The following is an 18409-nucleotide window of genomic DNA, read 5'->3' as shown; positions in this document are numbered from 1 at the left end:
ACAATGGACTCTTCATGTGCGAGGTATGTAGGATAATACACAGAACGGTACAAGCTTATCCACACCAGTACATGGATATTATATTCAGTGAGCAGCATAAAAACCAAACACAAAAAAGAAATACGGAATTCAGCGCTGAAGCCAAAATATAAGGGGGGGGGGGGGCAGGGCTTCTTATTGAACATTCTTTTAGAACATTTATTCACCCTTTTCTGACTTGTCTGACAAAAGGGCCATAGTGTTACGGAAAGGTGTGTGGCCAGGTAGGAAATAGTGAGTAAGGGGGTAGAACTGGGCAGTCTTAGGCTGCATTTACACAAATGTATGTCCACCGGGACGTAGCCGGGTGGACATAAGTCTGACGCCATGGAGAGGAAGAGGAGGGATCACCCTGCTCCTCTCCATAGAGATACACGGTGGACACATGTCTTATCTTTTCCGTGTGTACGCAGCGGTACAGTGCTGCACGTGTACCCTCATTGCCAGCCTATGGGGGATGTATATATGGCTGCAAGCTTGTGGCCGTATATATGTCCCCCAATGATCGTGTGAATGTAGCCTTTAAACTGGGACAGATTCATCGTCATAGTGAAGAATCTGGCGCAGCACTAGACTGGTGTTGTTGAGCTCTGCACTGTCGGACACTGATCACATTTCATTTTTAGCATATAGCAGGAGCATACTGTGATGTATCTATCACAGGATCGCTAAAAATGTTTGATTTTTAGCTCTCCGTCTCAGTTTTTTACAGCTTATACGTCTAATTCACTGCATACATTTTTGGCCCTTTTTTATTTTATTTTTGTGTTCTCTTGGATAGTTGGTGGCTGAGGATTCACACCAGACATGGGTCAACAGCCTCTAAGAGCATTACATTTGGGTGCCATAAACAGGGTTTCTAGTTGGGTGTGGCTGGGGCTCCGCTGACAGTAGGAAAAGGAGGAATATTGCAGGGGGATAAGGAATTGGAATAAGGATAAGGAATTGAATTACATGTCCAATATATGTGCCAAAAATTGGACCCCATTTCCCTGCACCTAGGGCTTGCCTTAAGCTGCCAGTGCATGGTAAAATCGCAGATATATGAAAAATTCTATCAAGGACAAATTATTGTTGAAAGTTTTTGAAAGCAGACAATACATTTTGACGATGAGCACCTTTGGAAAAAACGCAGGAATATGTTTACTCAAAATTCTGCCCCATCTAGTTCAGACTAGTGGAGAAAGGCTAGGCCTATCCTGAAGGACATTTCCACTACTACATTGGTTGTAAAGGCTGTAATAGATTGAGTTTCCCTCCAGGCCTGAGTGTCCAATCTATGAAGTGGTAATAATGGGGGGCGTAATACATGGGTAGCCTTCAAGGATGGATCATTGGGGCACTGCTTAGTGCCTGGTATCCATGGATGGTGGCCAGCCCCTAGTGGTGGTTTGCCATTTCATTTAGGTGCCACTCACCAGTAGAAGACTTCTTAGGGTTCTTATATTTTCATGAGCTGGAAAAAGCACCTGGCACACAAAGCCGCTGTTGCTTTTGCATTTTGATGTGCTGCACACCCCTCCCTCCATGATGGCTATATTATTTTTGTGAGTATTGTGGGTGAAAACAGTCTGGGGGGGGGGTCTTTATCAGGTTTTAACAGCATCTCTAGCATCGGTAAGGTGAAGCCTGCAGGATACCTTCCTCAATTGATGTGTGCAACATCGCAAAAGCTTTTGGAGCAGCTAGTCCAAATTTGATCCAAAATTAAACTAATTAGTGAAAGTTTGGTTTTTTTTTTTAAATGCCTTCAAGGGTCATTCTGTGATCCATTAGATTAGATTGTTTTGGTGGACCCTGCGTACAATATCATAATCTCATCCAAAAAAAGGCAGCTACACTACTAGTACCATAATATTTGCCACTTCTATTCTATTGAGTGGAAAGAAGAAAAATGTGAAAGCCCCAGAGCACAGCGCCAGGCATCGTATTTACATGATTATTGATACTGTTATAGGTCCACGTGGTCTGGGCTCACAGTCCACGGAAAAGTTTGGAGTTGGAATCCGTATCAATAGACTGTTAGAAAGTGTCTATAGCAGCTGTATGTTGTCAGGTATGAGGAAGGGCACTGTTACCACAGTGTTTTTTGTGTCCAGGTTACATTATATATTCCAGTATATTACCTTTTTGATGTTTTAACAGGTTTTTCTTAATACTTTTTGGATGCTGGAACCCCTATCTTTTCCCCTTCGCTCTTGATACAAACATTATTGCATTCTGGATCCGGAAAAGTCTTTTTGGGGATTCTGAGCACCCAGCCTCCAGACAGACCTGATATTGGGGAGCCGAGAATCTTGTTTTTTTGCTCTTTTTCTCTACAACATTTGTATGTTTGTGTCAGATAAACACTTCGGGATAAGGAAACAAATTTATAAAGACCACCTACAGGTCCCCCATCAGTTTGATATCGGGCTGAAAAAGAAGATCACATCAGCAAACTAACGGATTGTGTAGAGAACTTGTACCTCGGATTGAAGAAGTTGTTGTACGTTTGATGGTCAGTTCAAAGTTGTCATAGAAATACCAAAATGCTTGAAGGATCAATGTGTCACCACATTGTGCTTGGGCATTAATGGGAAAGAAATCAGAATTCAAAGATCCACATCCTGAATACATAGAAAAAAAATCACACCAATATATTAAAATATCAGAAAAATGGTAACCAATTAGTAGATTATGAATGAAATACCTGACCTTGTGCAAACCTGCCAGACTGGTAAACTGGAAACTATCCATAGTCTGGTGTATAGATCGGAGGGGATACGTTTTAGACTCTTACCCACAACCACAATGTAGGCAGAACACCTGCTGTACACGAACACTGAATAAAGGGTTACAATAGGGCAGTGACGGCGCAGCTTTTAGAGAGCGAGTGCCCAAAATGCAAACCAAACCCACTTATTTATTGCAAAGTGCCAACACGGCAATTCTAGCATTAAATTATTAAAATCTTCTTGCTCCGTGCTATTTCACGGCAATAGCGGTGCGGCGCAGATACGGTGCCACCAGGGGTGAACCTAGCCTCTCTGCTGCCTGAGGCGGACTGTAGAAAGACGCCCCCAAGCACCCCCCCCCCCAATGTCATGTCAAGTATAGTTATATACTATGCTTAGTGTAACTATTCAATTGAGACCTCTGCAGATCAAGAATGGGATTCGTTGTATTGAAAGAGCAGCTGGTCGCACATGCTTCCTGATGCTTTTTTCTGTGGCACTGGCAGAGATACCTGAGCGCCGTTCTCGGCTATCTCCATCAGTGCCATACACAAGGAATGGAGCATCAGTGAGCATGTAATTTATGGTATTACGGGTCCCCGTTCTCATGATCTGCCCCCCCCCCCCTCCATTGATCAGCAAGCTATCCCCTACACAGGATCTACATGCACACACACATTACTGACACACAATGTACATGTACACACAACTACTGTCACACACAATCTACATGCACACACAATGTACATGTACACACAGCTACTGTCACACACAATGTACATGCACACACAGCTACTGTCACACACAATGTACATGTACACACAGCTACTGTCACACACAATGTACATGCACACACAGCTACTGTCACACACAATCTACATGCACACACAACTACTGTCACACACAATCTACATGCACACACAGCTACTGTCACACACAATGTACATGCACACACAACTACTGTCACACACAATGTACATGCACACACAGCTACTGTCACACACAATGTACATGCACACACAACTACTGTCACACACAATGTACATGCACACACAACTACTGTCACACACAATGTACATGCACACACAATGTACATGCACACACAGCTACTGTCACACACAATGTACATGTACACACAGCTACTGTCACACACAATGTACATGCACACACAGCTACTGTCACACACAATGTACATGCACACACAACTACTGTCACACACAATCACTGTCACACACAATGTACATGCACACACAGCTACTGTCACACACAATGTACATGTACACACAGCTACTGTCACACACAATGTACATGTACACACAGCTACTGTCACACACAATCTACATGCACACACAATGTACATGCACACACAGCTACTGTCACACACAATGTACATGCACACACAGCTACTGTCACACACAATGTACATGCACACACAGCTACTGTCACACACAATGTACATGCACACACAGCTACTGTCACACACAATGTACATGCACACACAATCTACATGCACACACAGCTACTGTCACACACAATGTACATGTACACACAGCTACTGTCACACACAATGTACATGCACACACAGCTACTGTCACACACAATGTACATGCACACACAGCTACTGTCACACACAATGTACATGTACACACAGCTACTGTCACACACAATGTACATGCACACACAATCTACATGCACACACAATGTACATGCACACACAGCTACTGTCACACACAATGTACATGCACACACAGCTACTGTCACACACAATGTACATGCACACACAGCTACTGTCACACACAATGTACATGCACACACAATGTACATGCACACACAGCTACTGTCACACACAATGTACATGTACACACAGCTACTGTCACACACAATGTACATGCACACACAGCTAGTCACACACAATGTACATGCACACACAGCTACTGTCACACACAAAGTACATGCACACACAGCTACTGTCACACACAATGTACATGTACACACAGCTACTGTCACACACAATGTACATGCACACACAGCTACTGTCACACACAATGTACATGCTCACACAACTACTGTCACACACAATGTACATGCACACACAATCTACATGCACACACAATGTACATGCACACACAGCTACTGTCACACACAATGTACATGCACACACAGCTACTGTCACACACAATGTACATGCACACACAATCTACATGCACACACAGCTACTGTCACACACAATGTACATGTACACACAGCTACTGTCACACACAATGTACATGCACACACAGCTACTGTCACACACAATGTACATGCACACACAACTACTGTCACACACAATCACTGTCACACACAATCTACATGCACACACAGCTACTGTCACACACAATGTACATGTACACACAGCTACTGTCACACACAATGTACATGTACACACAGCTACTGTCACACACAATGTACATGCACACACAATCTACATGCACACACAATGTACATGCACACACAGCTACTGTCACACACAATGTACATGCACACACAATCTACATGCACACACAGCTACTGTCACACACAATGTACATGTACACACAGCTACTGTCACACACAATGTACATGTACACACAGCTACTGTCACACACAATGTACATGCACACACAATCTACATGCACACACAATGTACATGCACACACAGCTACTGTCACACACAATGTACATGCACACACAGCTACTGTCACACACAATGTACATGCACACACAGCTACTGTCACACACAATGTACATGCACACACAATCTACATGCACACACAGCTACTGTCACACACAATGTACATGCACACACAGCTACTGTCACACACAATGTACATGTACACAAAGATACTGTCACACACAATGTACATGTACACACAGCTACTGTCACACACAATCTACATGCACACACAACTACTGTCACACACAATCTACATGCACACACAGCTACTGTCACACACAATCTACATGCACACACAGCTACTGTCACACACAATCTACATGCACACACAATCTACATGCACACACAGCTACTGTCACACACAATGTACATGTACACACAGCTACTGTCACACACAATGTACATGCACACACAGCTACTGTCACACACAATGTACATGCACACACAACTACTGTCACACACAATCACTGTCACACACAATCTACATGCACACACAGCTACTGTCACACACAATGTACATGTACACACAGCTACTGTCACACACAATGTACATGTACACACAGCTACTGTCACACACAATGTACATGCACACACAATCTACATGCACACACAATGTACATGCACACACAGCTACTGTCACACACAATGTACATGCACACACAGCTACTGTCACACACAATGTACATGCACACACAATCTACATGCACACACAGCTACTGTCACACACAATGTACATGTACACACAGCTACTGTCACACACAATGTACATGCACACACAGCTACTGTCACACACAATGTACATGTACACACAGCTACTGTCACACACAATGTACATGCACACACAATCTACATGCACACACAATGTACATGCACACACAGCTACTGTCACACACAATGTACATGCACACACAGCTACTGTCACACACAATGTACATGCACACACAGCTACTGTCACACACAATGTACATGCACACACAGCTACTGTCACACACAATGTACATGCACACACAATCTACATGTACACACAGCTACTGTCACACACAATGTACATGCACACACAGCTACTGTCACACACAATGTACATGCACACACAGCTACTGTCACACACAAAGTACATGCACACACAGCTACTGTCACACACAATGTACATGCACACACAGCTACTGTCACACACAATGTACATGCACACACAGCTACTGTCACACACAATGTACATGTACACACAGCTACTGTCACACACAATGTACATGCACACACAGCTACTGTCACACACAATGTACATGCACACACAACTACTGTCACACACAATGTACATGCACACACAGCTACTGTCACACACAATGTACATGCACACACAATCTACATGCACACACAGCTACTGTCACACACAATGTACATGCACACACAGCTACTGTCACACACAATGTACATGTACACAAAGATACTGTCACACACAATGTACATGCACACACAGCTACTGTCACACACAATGTACATGCACACACAATGTACATGCACACACAGCTACTGTCACACACAATGTACATGCACACACAGCTACTGTCACACACAATGTACATGCACACACAGCTACTGTCACACACAATGTACATGCACACACAATGTACATGCACACACAGCTACTGTCACACACAATGTACATGCACACACAATCTACATGCACACACAATGTACATGCACACACAGCTACTGTCACACACAATGTACATGCACACACAGCTACTGTCACACACAATGTACATGCACACACAATGTACATGCACACACAGCTACTGTCACACACAATGTACATGCACACACAGCTACTGTCACACACAATGTACATGCACACACAGCTACTGTCACATGATCTACATGCACACACAATGTACATGCACACACAATGTACATGCACACACAGCTACTGTCACACACAATGTACATGCACACACAGCTACTGTCACACACAATGTACATGCACACACAATGTACATGCACACACAGCTACTGTCACACACAATGTACATGCACACACAATGTACATGCACACACAGCTACTGTCACACACAATGTACATGCACACACAGCTACTGTCACACACAATGTACATGCACACACAGCTACTGTCACACACAATGTACATGCACACACAATGTACATGCACACACAGCTACTGTCACACACAATCTACATGCACACATAATCTACATGCACACACAATCTACGGTCACACACAATCTACATGCACTCACAATCTACATGCACACACAGCTACGGTCACACACAATCTTCATGCACACACAGCTACTGTCACACACAATCTACATGCACACACAATGTACATGCACACACAGCTACTGTCACACACAATGTACATGTACACACAGCTACTGTCACACACAATGTACATGCACACACAGCTACTGTCACACACAATGTACATGCACACACAACTACTGTCACACACAATCACTGTCACACACAATCTACATGCACACACAGCTACTGTCACACACAATCTACATGCACACACAACTACTGACCCATGATCTACATGCACACACAGCTACTGTCACACACAATCTACATGCACACACAGCTACTGTCACACACAATCTACATGCACACACAACTACTGACCCATGATCTACATGCACACAGTATTGTACACTTATCTCTCTTGCACTTATAGTTAGATGTGGTCAGGCAGCCAGTAAGGGACATCTTCTCCCTCCAACCCCAGGACAGTCCAGGCTGCAGCAGGAGATAACACAGGACAAGGCATTTCCTGCTCTTCTCTCCTTCTTGTCCCCTGGCTCCCTCCTCCCCCCACACGGGTTCCATCTCCTCCCGCAGTAGAAGCAGAGTCTATGTAGCAGAGCTGAAGTGGATACCTCAGCTCTGGCTTTATGTACAATGATTTCAGGGGGGTTACGGCTGGCTGTGGCTGCTGTACTGGGATTACTGATTCTCACAGAGGGACTCACGCACTTAGGGCTGGATGGCTGACAGTGATAGTGACTCCCTGCGCTGGCTCCATGCTACTCGTGCTCACAGTTATGACATTACAGGGTAAGCGGCCGCTGACTAACCTGACTGTGCTGTGCAGCAGAGTATGTTCCGCCTCCTCTATCGCTGTGCCCACTGCACAGCTAACAGTCATTCCAGGGCAGCCGCCCCCTCCTCCTGCTGACCAACATGTAACCAGTCCTGGCTCCTGCTGACTGCTCATTACCGACATCACTAAAGTGCATGATGCCGCCCCCTCACTGTCCACCAGATGGCGCCGCCCGAGGCAACATTCTCAACTCGCCTCATGGGTGGTGCGCCCCTGGGTGCCACACATGTGTGGCACCGATCCGGGCCGCACACCGCAAAAAGATAGAGCATGCTCTATCTTTCGGCGTGTGTGCGGCCGTGCGCCGCTATGCTCTATGGAGGGAGGAGGGGTCACCTCCTCCTCCTCTCCAGCACACGGCGGGCACACTGCTGTGTGAATGTACCTGAGTAAGACGCCGGATAACCTGGGGTAACGCACAATGATGGTGTCCTGCACTATGACAATGGGGCACATGTACTAAGGCCCTGGCACCAGGGGGCGCCAGGTATGATGGATCTGGTCCTATGGAGGCTTCAGCACAATCATCAGCTGAGCAAGATCTATGTGCACAATGGCCACTAGTGACCTGACACTACACTGGGAGCGCAGTGTCTAACATTCTTTGTTTTTTCTCTTTCGAACACGACTCCTCGTCGCCCCGCCCCCTTACACTGACCTTAGTGACCCTTCTGCGTTATCACATGACCTATGACATCATCACAGGTCCTTCATCCACCACTTCTCTATACACGGGTGCACCCTGCCAAGGCTTCCTGTCCTCCCAGGAGGACCCGCCCTCTTAGTGACATCACATACCGGGTCACATGACTAATGAGCAAGAGAACCGCCCCTTAAATGACATCACATTCCCAGCGTCACATGACTAGTGAATGAAGAGCAGGAAGACGTGTGTGAGGAGAGAAGAGGTAAGTGACCAGAGGAGGGACTCCCAGCATGCTCCAGGAGCACACACACTATATGGAGGGGCTACAACTCCCAGCATGCTCCAGGAGCACACACACACTATATGGAGGGACTACAACTCCCAGCATGCTCCAGGAGCACACACACTATATGGAGGGGGAAATTTATCTGCTGTAAAACTGTTCTAGTTGCCCATGGAAACCAATTAGAGCTAAGCTTTAATTTTATAAACAACTGTGGGAAAATGAAAGCTGAGCTCTGATTGGTTCGCATGGGCAACACGAACAGTTCTGTTCCTAGACACGTCTGATACATCCCTCCCCCATTGTACACATGGGGGGATTTATTCTATAGCTAAATAATCTCCCCAATATTTGAGCCCACAAAGTCTCCCTCCATGTCCGGTCCAGTATGTGCTATTAGTGAGGAGCGGCACAGTCCAGCGCCATCACTCCTCCCTCAGTCCAGTGACCTCCCCTCCAGTGTCTGGAGAATCCCCATCTGTCACATCACACATGTCATGGACACAATTGCTTCTTATAGAGTTTGCTCTTAGTTCTTCTCATGTTTCCTCAGGTTCTATAGATCCAGGACTCCCAGAGGTTTCTCCTAAAGATGATCCTTTCCATCAATGATCCACCAGGGATCCGGGAGAAGGACAGAGAGCAGATGGCGGCCAGGATCCTGGAGCTCACCCTGGAGATGATCTCCTTGATAACCGGAGAGGTGAGAGTCTCCCAGGACACGGCTCTTATCTCTAGGGATAACAGCGGGAAATGACTGGAGAGGTGAAGGATTCTTAGGATCTATGTAGTGATCAGTGTCTCCCCATACACAGGATTACACAGTAGTGAAGAAGTCGTCTGGTGAGTGTGTGACCCCCCGTGTGTCAGGAGGATGGACCCAGAGCCCCATCACCGAGCCTCCACCTCATTCACTGATACATGAGCAGAAGATCCTAGAACTTACCTCCAGGATCACTGAGCTGCTGAGCGGAGAGGTGAGCGCTGCCGGGAATGCTGGGACATTGTACAATAACACAAGGGAGGTGTCTGGGTGATGACTGTGTCATTGTGGGTGTCAGGTTCCTATAAGGTGTCAGGACGTCACTGTCTATTTCTCCATGGAGGAGTGGGAGTATATAGAAGGACACAAGGACCAGTACAAGGACATCATGATGGAGGACCACCAGCCCCTCACATCACCAGGTAAGAGGAGACCTTCCTGATTATAGAGGACAGAGCAGGTGTGAGGTCACCTCCTCCATCATCTCATCATCACATATAGACAATGTATCAGTCACTGTGTATATTTCCTATAGATGGATCCAGTCAGAGAAATCCACCAGAGAGATGTCCCAGTCCTGAAGATTCCCGAGATATCAAAGAGGAACCAGAGAGATGTCCCAGTCCTGGAGATTCCCGAGATATTACACAGGAACCAGAGAGATGTCCCAGTCCTGGAGATTCCCGAGATATTACACAGGAACCAGAGAGATGTCCCAGTCCTCTATATTTCTATGTTGTCAAAGTGGAACCAGATGAGGACATCCCACTGGATTATCAGGTAGATGGAGCTGAGATTCCTGTAAATCCTCTATAAATTGATGTAGATTATGTTGATGTGTAAAATATTGGGATGAATGTGGATGCCGTCTCCTCCTGCAGGAGATTATTCCCCTTAGTTCCTGGTTCTAGAGGTTTCTGTCCATCACTTGGATATAAGAGAATCTCTGGACACCTCTCCTTGTTTTCTCAGGTCCTTCATGTTGGATCTTTCCAGGAAAGTTGTGGTGGAAGGAGGAGCGGAGAGGAAATCCCCTCATCAGTGACAGAGGAGGGTAAGAGCCTTTCATGTATCTTGTGGGTTATTCTTCCCTTATACATTGCAGGGAGAGGTCACATCCAGGGGAGGAGATGGAGATGACATAGAGTTGGTAGCAAACGTTTTCCCTCCCCTTGGACTTTTTCTCATTTTAATACCATATATTTTAAATGTTTTGCAATAAAGCAACAAAAAGTATCTGTGTCATGTGTATAGAAATTGATGCTTCCTGTACAGTGATGTAAAATCTGTGTGTCCCATTGTCTCCGCATTAGTGTAAGTAACATACAGATGTTCTGTGAAGGCCTCAGAGGTTTGTTGGAGAACATTAGTAAACCAGCAGCATCACAAAGGTCAAACAGATAACTCAGGCATAAATTTGTAGCAAAATGTACTGTAAGGTTAGGTTTTCCATTAAATTTTAGGCAAGGGATCAAAAGGAGACAGTTTGTGTTACAGTAGTGCTAACAGGTTGGAGGTGGAACCACAAACGATCCACCAGTAAGACACACACTTTAGGGTCATCTGGGTCTGCCACTCCTATCTCATCAAATAGTAAGTTCTAAACCTGTTCCCAGAACCCCTTAAGCAGACTTAAGATATATATTTGGAAATCCAGAGTGGGACCAATTAATCCTTTTAGTGGTTAAATAAGTGTGATGAAGGATGGACACCTGTGCTATCCGGTCACCAAGGTGGGCTCAGCCTAGTAAAGGGGCAGCCAGAGCCCTATCCTCATCTATCAAAGGACTCAGGTCCCAAGGGTCACCAAAAGAAGGGTGGGGACTGGAAGGTGTTCAAAATCAGTCCCCACATACTGTATTCTATAGTGTAGGAGAATTGATGATACAGGAGTTAAATAGGATTGGGGAATGCAAAATTACTTTTAATTTTGCAGACATCTCACATGAGATTGTGGTCACAACTTGACCTCTATGCTTTTATTTCTGTACAGCTCCAAATACATGAATAATGTGATAACTAGTGCTGAGAATCGAATGCAGAGACTTGTGTTCTTGAAGAATCGGTACAATAACAATATGTGACTCCAAGGTCAGCGTCATTATTTCTTGGGAATTTTCCATCTTAGGCTACATTCACACAACATTGTGCCCGCCGTATCATAGCATGGTGGGCACACGTCCGCCCCCTGGAAAGGAGGAGGGATTGAGCTCTGTTCACTCCCTATCCACAGCAATCTATGGCGCACGGCGCCGTATTATGGGGAACGATAGGACATCTTATCTTTCTTCCAGCTACGGAATGGTACGGTGCCGCACGTGCAGTTTATGCAATCATTGCAGTTTATGGGGGACGTATATACGGCGTATATATGTTAACCGTAAATATACGTCCCCCATACGGCCATGTGAATGTAGCTGTAGCTTGTCATATTAGATTAGGAGGAGGCTTTTTCCATGCACTTTAACCCCTTCACGCTCCGTGACGGATATATCCGCCATGGAGCTGTGAAGGTTGTATGAAGAAGGCTCACGGGCTGAGCCTTCTTCATACAGTGATGGGCTTTGCTGCATATCGCAGCAAAGACCCATCGCTATCACCCGCGGTCGGTGCTTGCACCGATCGCGGGTGTTAACCTCTTCTTTGCCGCCGGCAAAGTCGCCGGCGGCACTTTAAATTTGGCGGCGCGTGGGCGCCGCCATCTTACCTCCGATCGCCGCTCCCCCGAACGTCATCGGGGGGCGGCGATCGGTTGCCATGGTAGCCTCGGGTCTTCGTTTGACCCGAGGATACATGGCTTCTGCACATGCATTACAATGAGCCTGTGGCTCATTGTAATGTATAGTGTGCAGAAATGCCATATACTGCGATACAGTAGTATTGCAGTATATGGCAGGAGCGATCAGACCATCTAGGGTTAATGTACCATAGAGGGTCTAAGAAACAGTGGAAAAAAAGAGAAAAAAAAAAGTTTAAAAAATGTAAAAAAATAATAAAATATTAAAAGTTCAAATCACCCCCCTTTCCCTAGAACTGATATAAAATATAATAAATAGTAAAAATCACAGACACATTAGGTATCGCCGCGTCCCAAAATGCCCGATCTATCAAAATATAAAAACGGTTACGGGCGGCGGTGACCTCCGGAACGGCAAATGGCGCCCAAATGTCCAAAATGCGACTTTTACACCTTTTTAGATGACATAAAAAATGTAATAAAAAATTATCCAAATGTCGCACAGTCCTCAAAATGGTAGCAATGAAAACGTCGGCTCATTTCGCAAAAAATGACCCCTCACACATCTCCATGCGCCAAAGTATGAAAAAGTTATTAGCGTCAGAAGATGGCAAAAAAATTTTTTTCTTTTTTGTACACATTCGTTTAATTTTTGAAAATTTATTAAAACGCAATAAAACCTATATAAATTTGGTATCACCGCGATCACACCGAACCAAAGAATAAAGTAGGCGTGTTATTTGGAGCGCAGAGTGAAAGTCGTAAAAACTGAGCCCACAAGAACATGACGCACATGCAGTTTTTTTCAATTTTTCCACATTTGGAATTTTTTTGCGGCTTCCCACTACATGGCATGGAATAATAAATAACATTACGGGAAAGTAAAATTTGTTACGCACAAAATAAGCCCTCACACAGCTCTGTACACGGAAAAATGAAAAAGTTATGGATTTTTGAAGATGGAGAGCGAGAAATCAGCGAAAATACCCTGCGTCCTTAAGGGGTTAAATACCCCATGGATATTAGAAGCTGCCTGACAACTGTGCAGCCCAGTGCTCCAGAACAGAGTGTTGCGGCCCATGGGAGACCAGTGCTTGGAGGGGGGTGAAGGATAGTAAGCCAGAATGGGTTAACTCAACAATTGGGCAAAGGTGGATGCAGTGGTGGAGATGTCACCATCAGCCTGGACACATGTCAATGTGGGACACAGAATTATAAGCGGAGGAGAGCAATGAATAAGCCCTAGTTCCTGGAGCCACACGGGAAGGATGGAGGGCTGCAGATATAGGCTTATATAAGTGTGTGCAGCTTTCTGGGTCAGAGATGGCTTTAGTGCACATGTAAAGACCCAGTGGGCGTTACTAAATGTATTAATGCATTGTTACATGCGGATGTGTTATGTAATATACTGTTATTTCTCCCTGTGTGGTTATTATTGCTGAGAGCTGGGGAGGACAGGGTACCACATGTTTCCAGAATATTGGGAGAAGTTACATCCATCCATAAAACCAACCGTCAGAAGCAGCTTTGTAAGAAGTCTGTGAGGAAATTCAATGTGGACAAAGGTCCTGAGAGAGTCAGAGGAGTAATGGTGTAATAGATTGGCAAGATATGGTGTGAGGGCAAGGGAAGGCCCTGCGCCCTTTCTGTGAGTCGCTATTCGGTTCCGCCAGATATAAAGATGAGTAACTGTAGGTTACTTACACCCCACAGCTGGGAATTGTGGGTAGTACATGGTGAAGGCCATGAATAAGTGCAGGAGGGTGGGCACAGTGAAGAAGCTACAAAAGAGGACATGGTAACACAAATCCCATATTTCATTAACTTTATATATAAATAGCATAAATAAAGACACAAGACAATGTTTTTAATGGAGAAAAATGGCCGCGATGTTTTATTATTGGGTAACCAAGAATAAATATTAATAAATAATTTCCAACATTAAAATAATAATATTAATGAATATTAAATAATTAAAAACTGAGTTGGGAGACCAAACCCCCACTAACAAACAATCACGACAGGATTAAGTGAATCAATCAAGGGCGGGCTGCTCTCTGAAGGTCTTGAAGAACTGGCCCAGAAACCCAGGTGGCAGCTCCTTATATTCGTAAGTAAGGGCGGCCAGCTGCCAATCAGCTGACCGCCTTCTATATTTCACCTGGAGACAGGAATGCCATTGACCCAGCTGATTACCAATCACAGCTGATCTTGCCTAACCACCAATCAGGTGGCATTATTTTCATGAGGAGAATTGCAATAAACATCACATAAAAAAGAGCGGCAAAATTCTACTCTGACAGAAACACATTAACCCTTTCATGAACATATCAAGTAAAAAACAATATCTCCAGGGATTGTGTTTCCATGTATCCCCTTCAAAATAATTTAAGGGGCCCCTATGTAAATAAAAACATGAATAGTCACCATCACCTCCCTCCAGGCCTCAGCCGGCCCGTAACCACCACTTGTGAGTCTCTATTTTATATTCAATATGGTTTATACAGAGTGAATACATGAAATGTGAAACATAAAGTACAGAGTACAAGCAAGAAGGGTCCACAGGACCCAGATATGACTTGTGTCTCTATAGTAATGGATGATTTCTTCAGTAAGTTCTTCACCATGTCCCTGCCGCACCAAGACATCGAGGGTTTTCTCAATGGACAGATGGCTGATTCCTCTTATAAAATGGCTCCTACACTTGAGCTGACTGACCGGTGTCTGCAGGGACTTGGTAACTGTTTGTGACCGGTTCTGAACCCTCGCTCTGCTGATCCGGAGCCGCGGTTCTTGACAGAATAATAGATTCAAATATTATTTTCTGACAGAAATTTTTCCTCACCTCCTGTCTATTCACTCCAACACCAATAAAGCAAAGTCTCTTTCATGTATAAGTTCACATATAATGAGCACTTCACAGTTTTTCGGGGATAACTGCCTAAAATAACTGGTTTTCTGACACAAATCCTTGTACTTTCCATCCACAAGGACACACAAGATCTTCCTGTTTGGGACGCCATTACTTTATAGCATACCCCGAGAAGCCCAGTAGGGTGGATGTTGAAATACAGGATGAGACTTATGAAATGATGGTGGTTACACCACCGAGGCCCGACCACTGCAGGGGGACCACTGGACTCCCAGGGACCGGAGCGGCTGGTCTGCAGGGCGGCAGAGGCTGCAGTGTAGAGAAGGATCCCCCTGCGGGACTCCCACTGTGTGTGTGGTAACGGGCAGATGCTGAGGGAGAGGAGTGATCAGTACCAGTGGGTCCATTTAGCATTGAACACCAGGTGTGGATTGGTAGTGACCTGATGCTGGGACATTACAGTTGTAGTGACAGGGAGGCTGGTGCATTGGGATCCTCCGCTGCCAATATCCATCTGGTTCCCATTATGTTCGTGTGAATGTACCCAAAGACGTATCATAACATTACACTATTTTCTTTGTAGGAAGATATAGCGGTAAAAAAAAACCATCCTCCCTTTCCATCACAAGATGGATAATCAGACAATTGTCAGGTTTGACTGTACCTATTTACCTAAAGGCCCACTCTACCAGGGCAGTATCTACATCTTGGAGAGAATTTAGGGAGACGGCTATAAACCAATATGGCGAAGCTGCAACTTGGTTTGGATGTAGGTGATTCTAAGAAGCTTTCTTCTGGTCACAGGGTCCTCTTTTGTGTCAACACACCATGAACTTTTTCTATCCGTAGATGACTGTATGTTACTGACATATTGATTTACTTCTGCTTATAACTAGGGAAAAGGAAACTTCCATTATTCACTATATTTTTCAGGATATGAAAGTACAAGAGGTCCCCATGGACGTCCCCCCTCATCTCCTTGTGGTGAAGGAGAAGATAATCAGTCACATCTTTCCACAGAGGAGGGAAATCATGGAGATAAGAGGACGTTTTCATGTATGAGATGCGACAAGTCTTTCAGTCAAGAATCAAATCTTATCCATCACTTTCAAAGTCACCTAGAGGAAACCAATTTTCCAAGTTCAAAATGTAAGAAACATTTTGCTCACAAGTCAAGTCTTGATCAAAATATGAAAATTCACAAAAATAAGAAGCTGATTCCATGTCCAAAATGTGGAAAATGTTTTATTCGGAAAGCAAATCTTGTTATCCATCAGAGAACTCACACAGGGGAGAAGCCATTTTTATGTAATGAATGTGGAAGATTTTTTACACAGAAACCACATCTTGTTTTACACCAGAGAAGCCACACAGGGGAGAAGCCATTTCCATGTCCAAAATGTGGTAAATGTTTTATTCGGAAAGCAAATCTTGTTATCCATCAAAGAACTCACACAGGGGAGAAGCCATTTTCATGTAATGAATGTGGAAAATGTTTTACTCAGAAACCACATCTTGTTATCCATCAGAGAACTCACACAGGGGAGAAGCCATTTTCATGTCTTGAATGTGGGAAATGTTTCAGTAATAAAGACAGTCTTGTTAAACACCTGAGAACTCACAAAGGTGAGAAGCCATATGCATGTCTTGAATATGGGAAATGTTTTACCCAGAAACAAACTCTTGATACACATCAGAGAAGTCACACATAAAAGAAACCATATATATGAGGTGAATGTAGGAATTGTTTTACCCAGAAAATACTTCTTGTTCAAAGCTAGAGAATTCACACAGGGGTGAAACCAAGTTAATAGTATAAGAAGAGTAGTCAAGCAGGAGCGTTGTTTTTGGACTTCCTTCTTTAGTTTTGTTTCTGTTGATGTCTGTAGAAACTTGTTATTGAGCATTTATTTAATATTTAAGGACCTGTTCTGGATCCATGTACATGCACTTTTGATTACATAATAAATGGTGACTTTTACCTGTTACATATGTCCTGTCGTTGTCAGCAGCCCATTGTCCTGTAATTTGGTGGCCGTGAAGCTGTGTCCATGTCTTACTAAATCATTCCGGGTCGCAATATGAGGCCAGAAGGTAGCAATATATGTTCTTCAGTGACTTTAGAGCAGTTAATCTAGCGAGCATAGCTTCATAGTGTGATAGAGACTGATTAGTATTGGAGACTAACAATAAGGGCCGTTTGACATCATTTCGTGATCAGTCCGTAATCTCGGACGTGCCATACCAAGTTCTTATTTCCTCACTATGTATCAGGGCCGAGTGTCTCATCTGCAGGGTTGTGTCCTCTATAGTGTACAGGGCTCAGTCATCTGCCGCCTGAAGAAGGATTCTTATACCGTTTTATGGGAGATGCTGCTCTTTTTTTTTTTATAATTCCGTTTATTGAGGACAGACAGCAAACAGATCAGTACATAGGATGGCAGCATTGTACATGTCAATAAAGAAGAACAGCACATGAAAGTCACGCAAGCTTAACAATAATTTTTTACAAACATAACCAATCCGCTTGTCTGTCATTTTG

The 18409-nt window shown here is 44.4% G+C and overlaps 2 protein-coding genes across 5 annotated transcripts in view; one reads left to right on the top strand and one right to left on the bottom strand.

Moving 5' to 3' along the window:
- Positions 1-18409, bottom strand: part of LOC140119790 (uncharacterized) — an 822703-nt gene that overhangs the window by 122103 nt on the left and 682191 nt on the right. The gene's annotated exons all lie outside the window — the stretch shown is intronic.
- LOC140119963 (uncharacterized) overlaps positions 1-18409 on the top strand; it is a 1020783-nt gene that overhangs the window by 881128 nt on the left and 121246 nt on the right. Inside the window, exon 7 of the mRNA XM_072139399.1 lies at positions 10794-11038. Within this exon, the coding sequence (XP_071995500.1) occupies positions 10794-11038 (245 nt within the window). The remainder of the gene's footprint in view (positions 1-10793; positions 11039-18409) is intronic.

This window comes from Engystomops pustulosus, chromosome 2, assembly GCF_040894005.1.
Source record: "Engystomops pustulosus chromosome 2, aEngPut4.maternal, whole genome shotgun sequence".
NCBI lineage: Eukaryota > Metazoa > Chordata > Amphibia > Anura > Leptodactylidae > Engystomops > Engystomops pustulosus.
The sequence above is the reverse complement of the archived record's forward strand: the minus strand, read 5'-3'. Positions and strand labels throughout refer to the sequence as shown.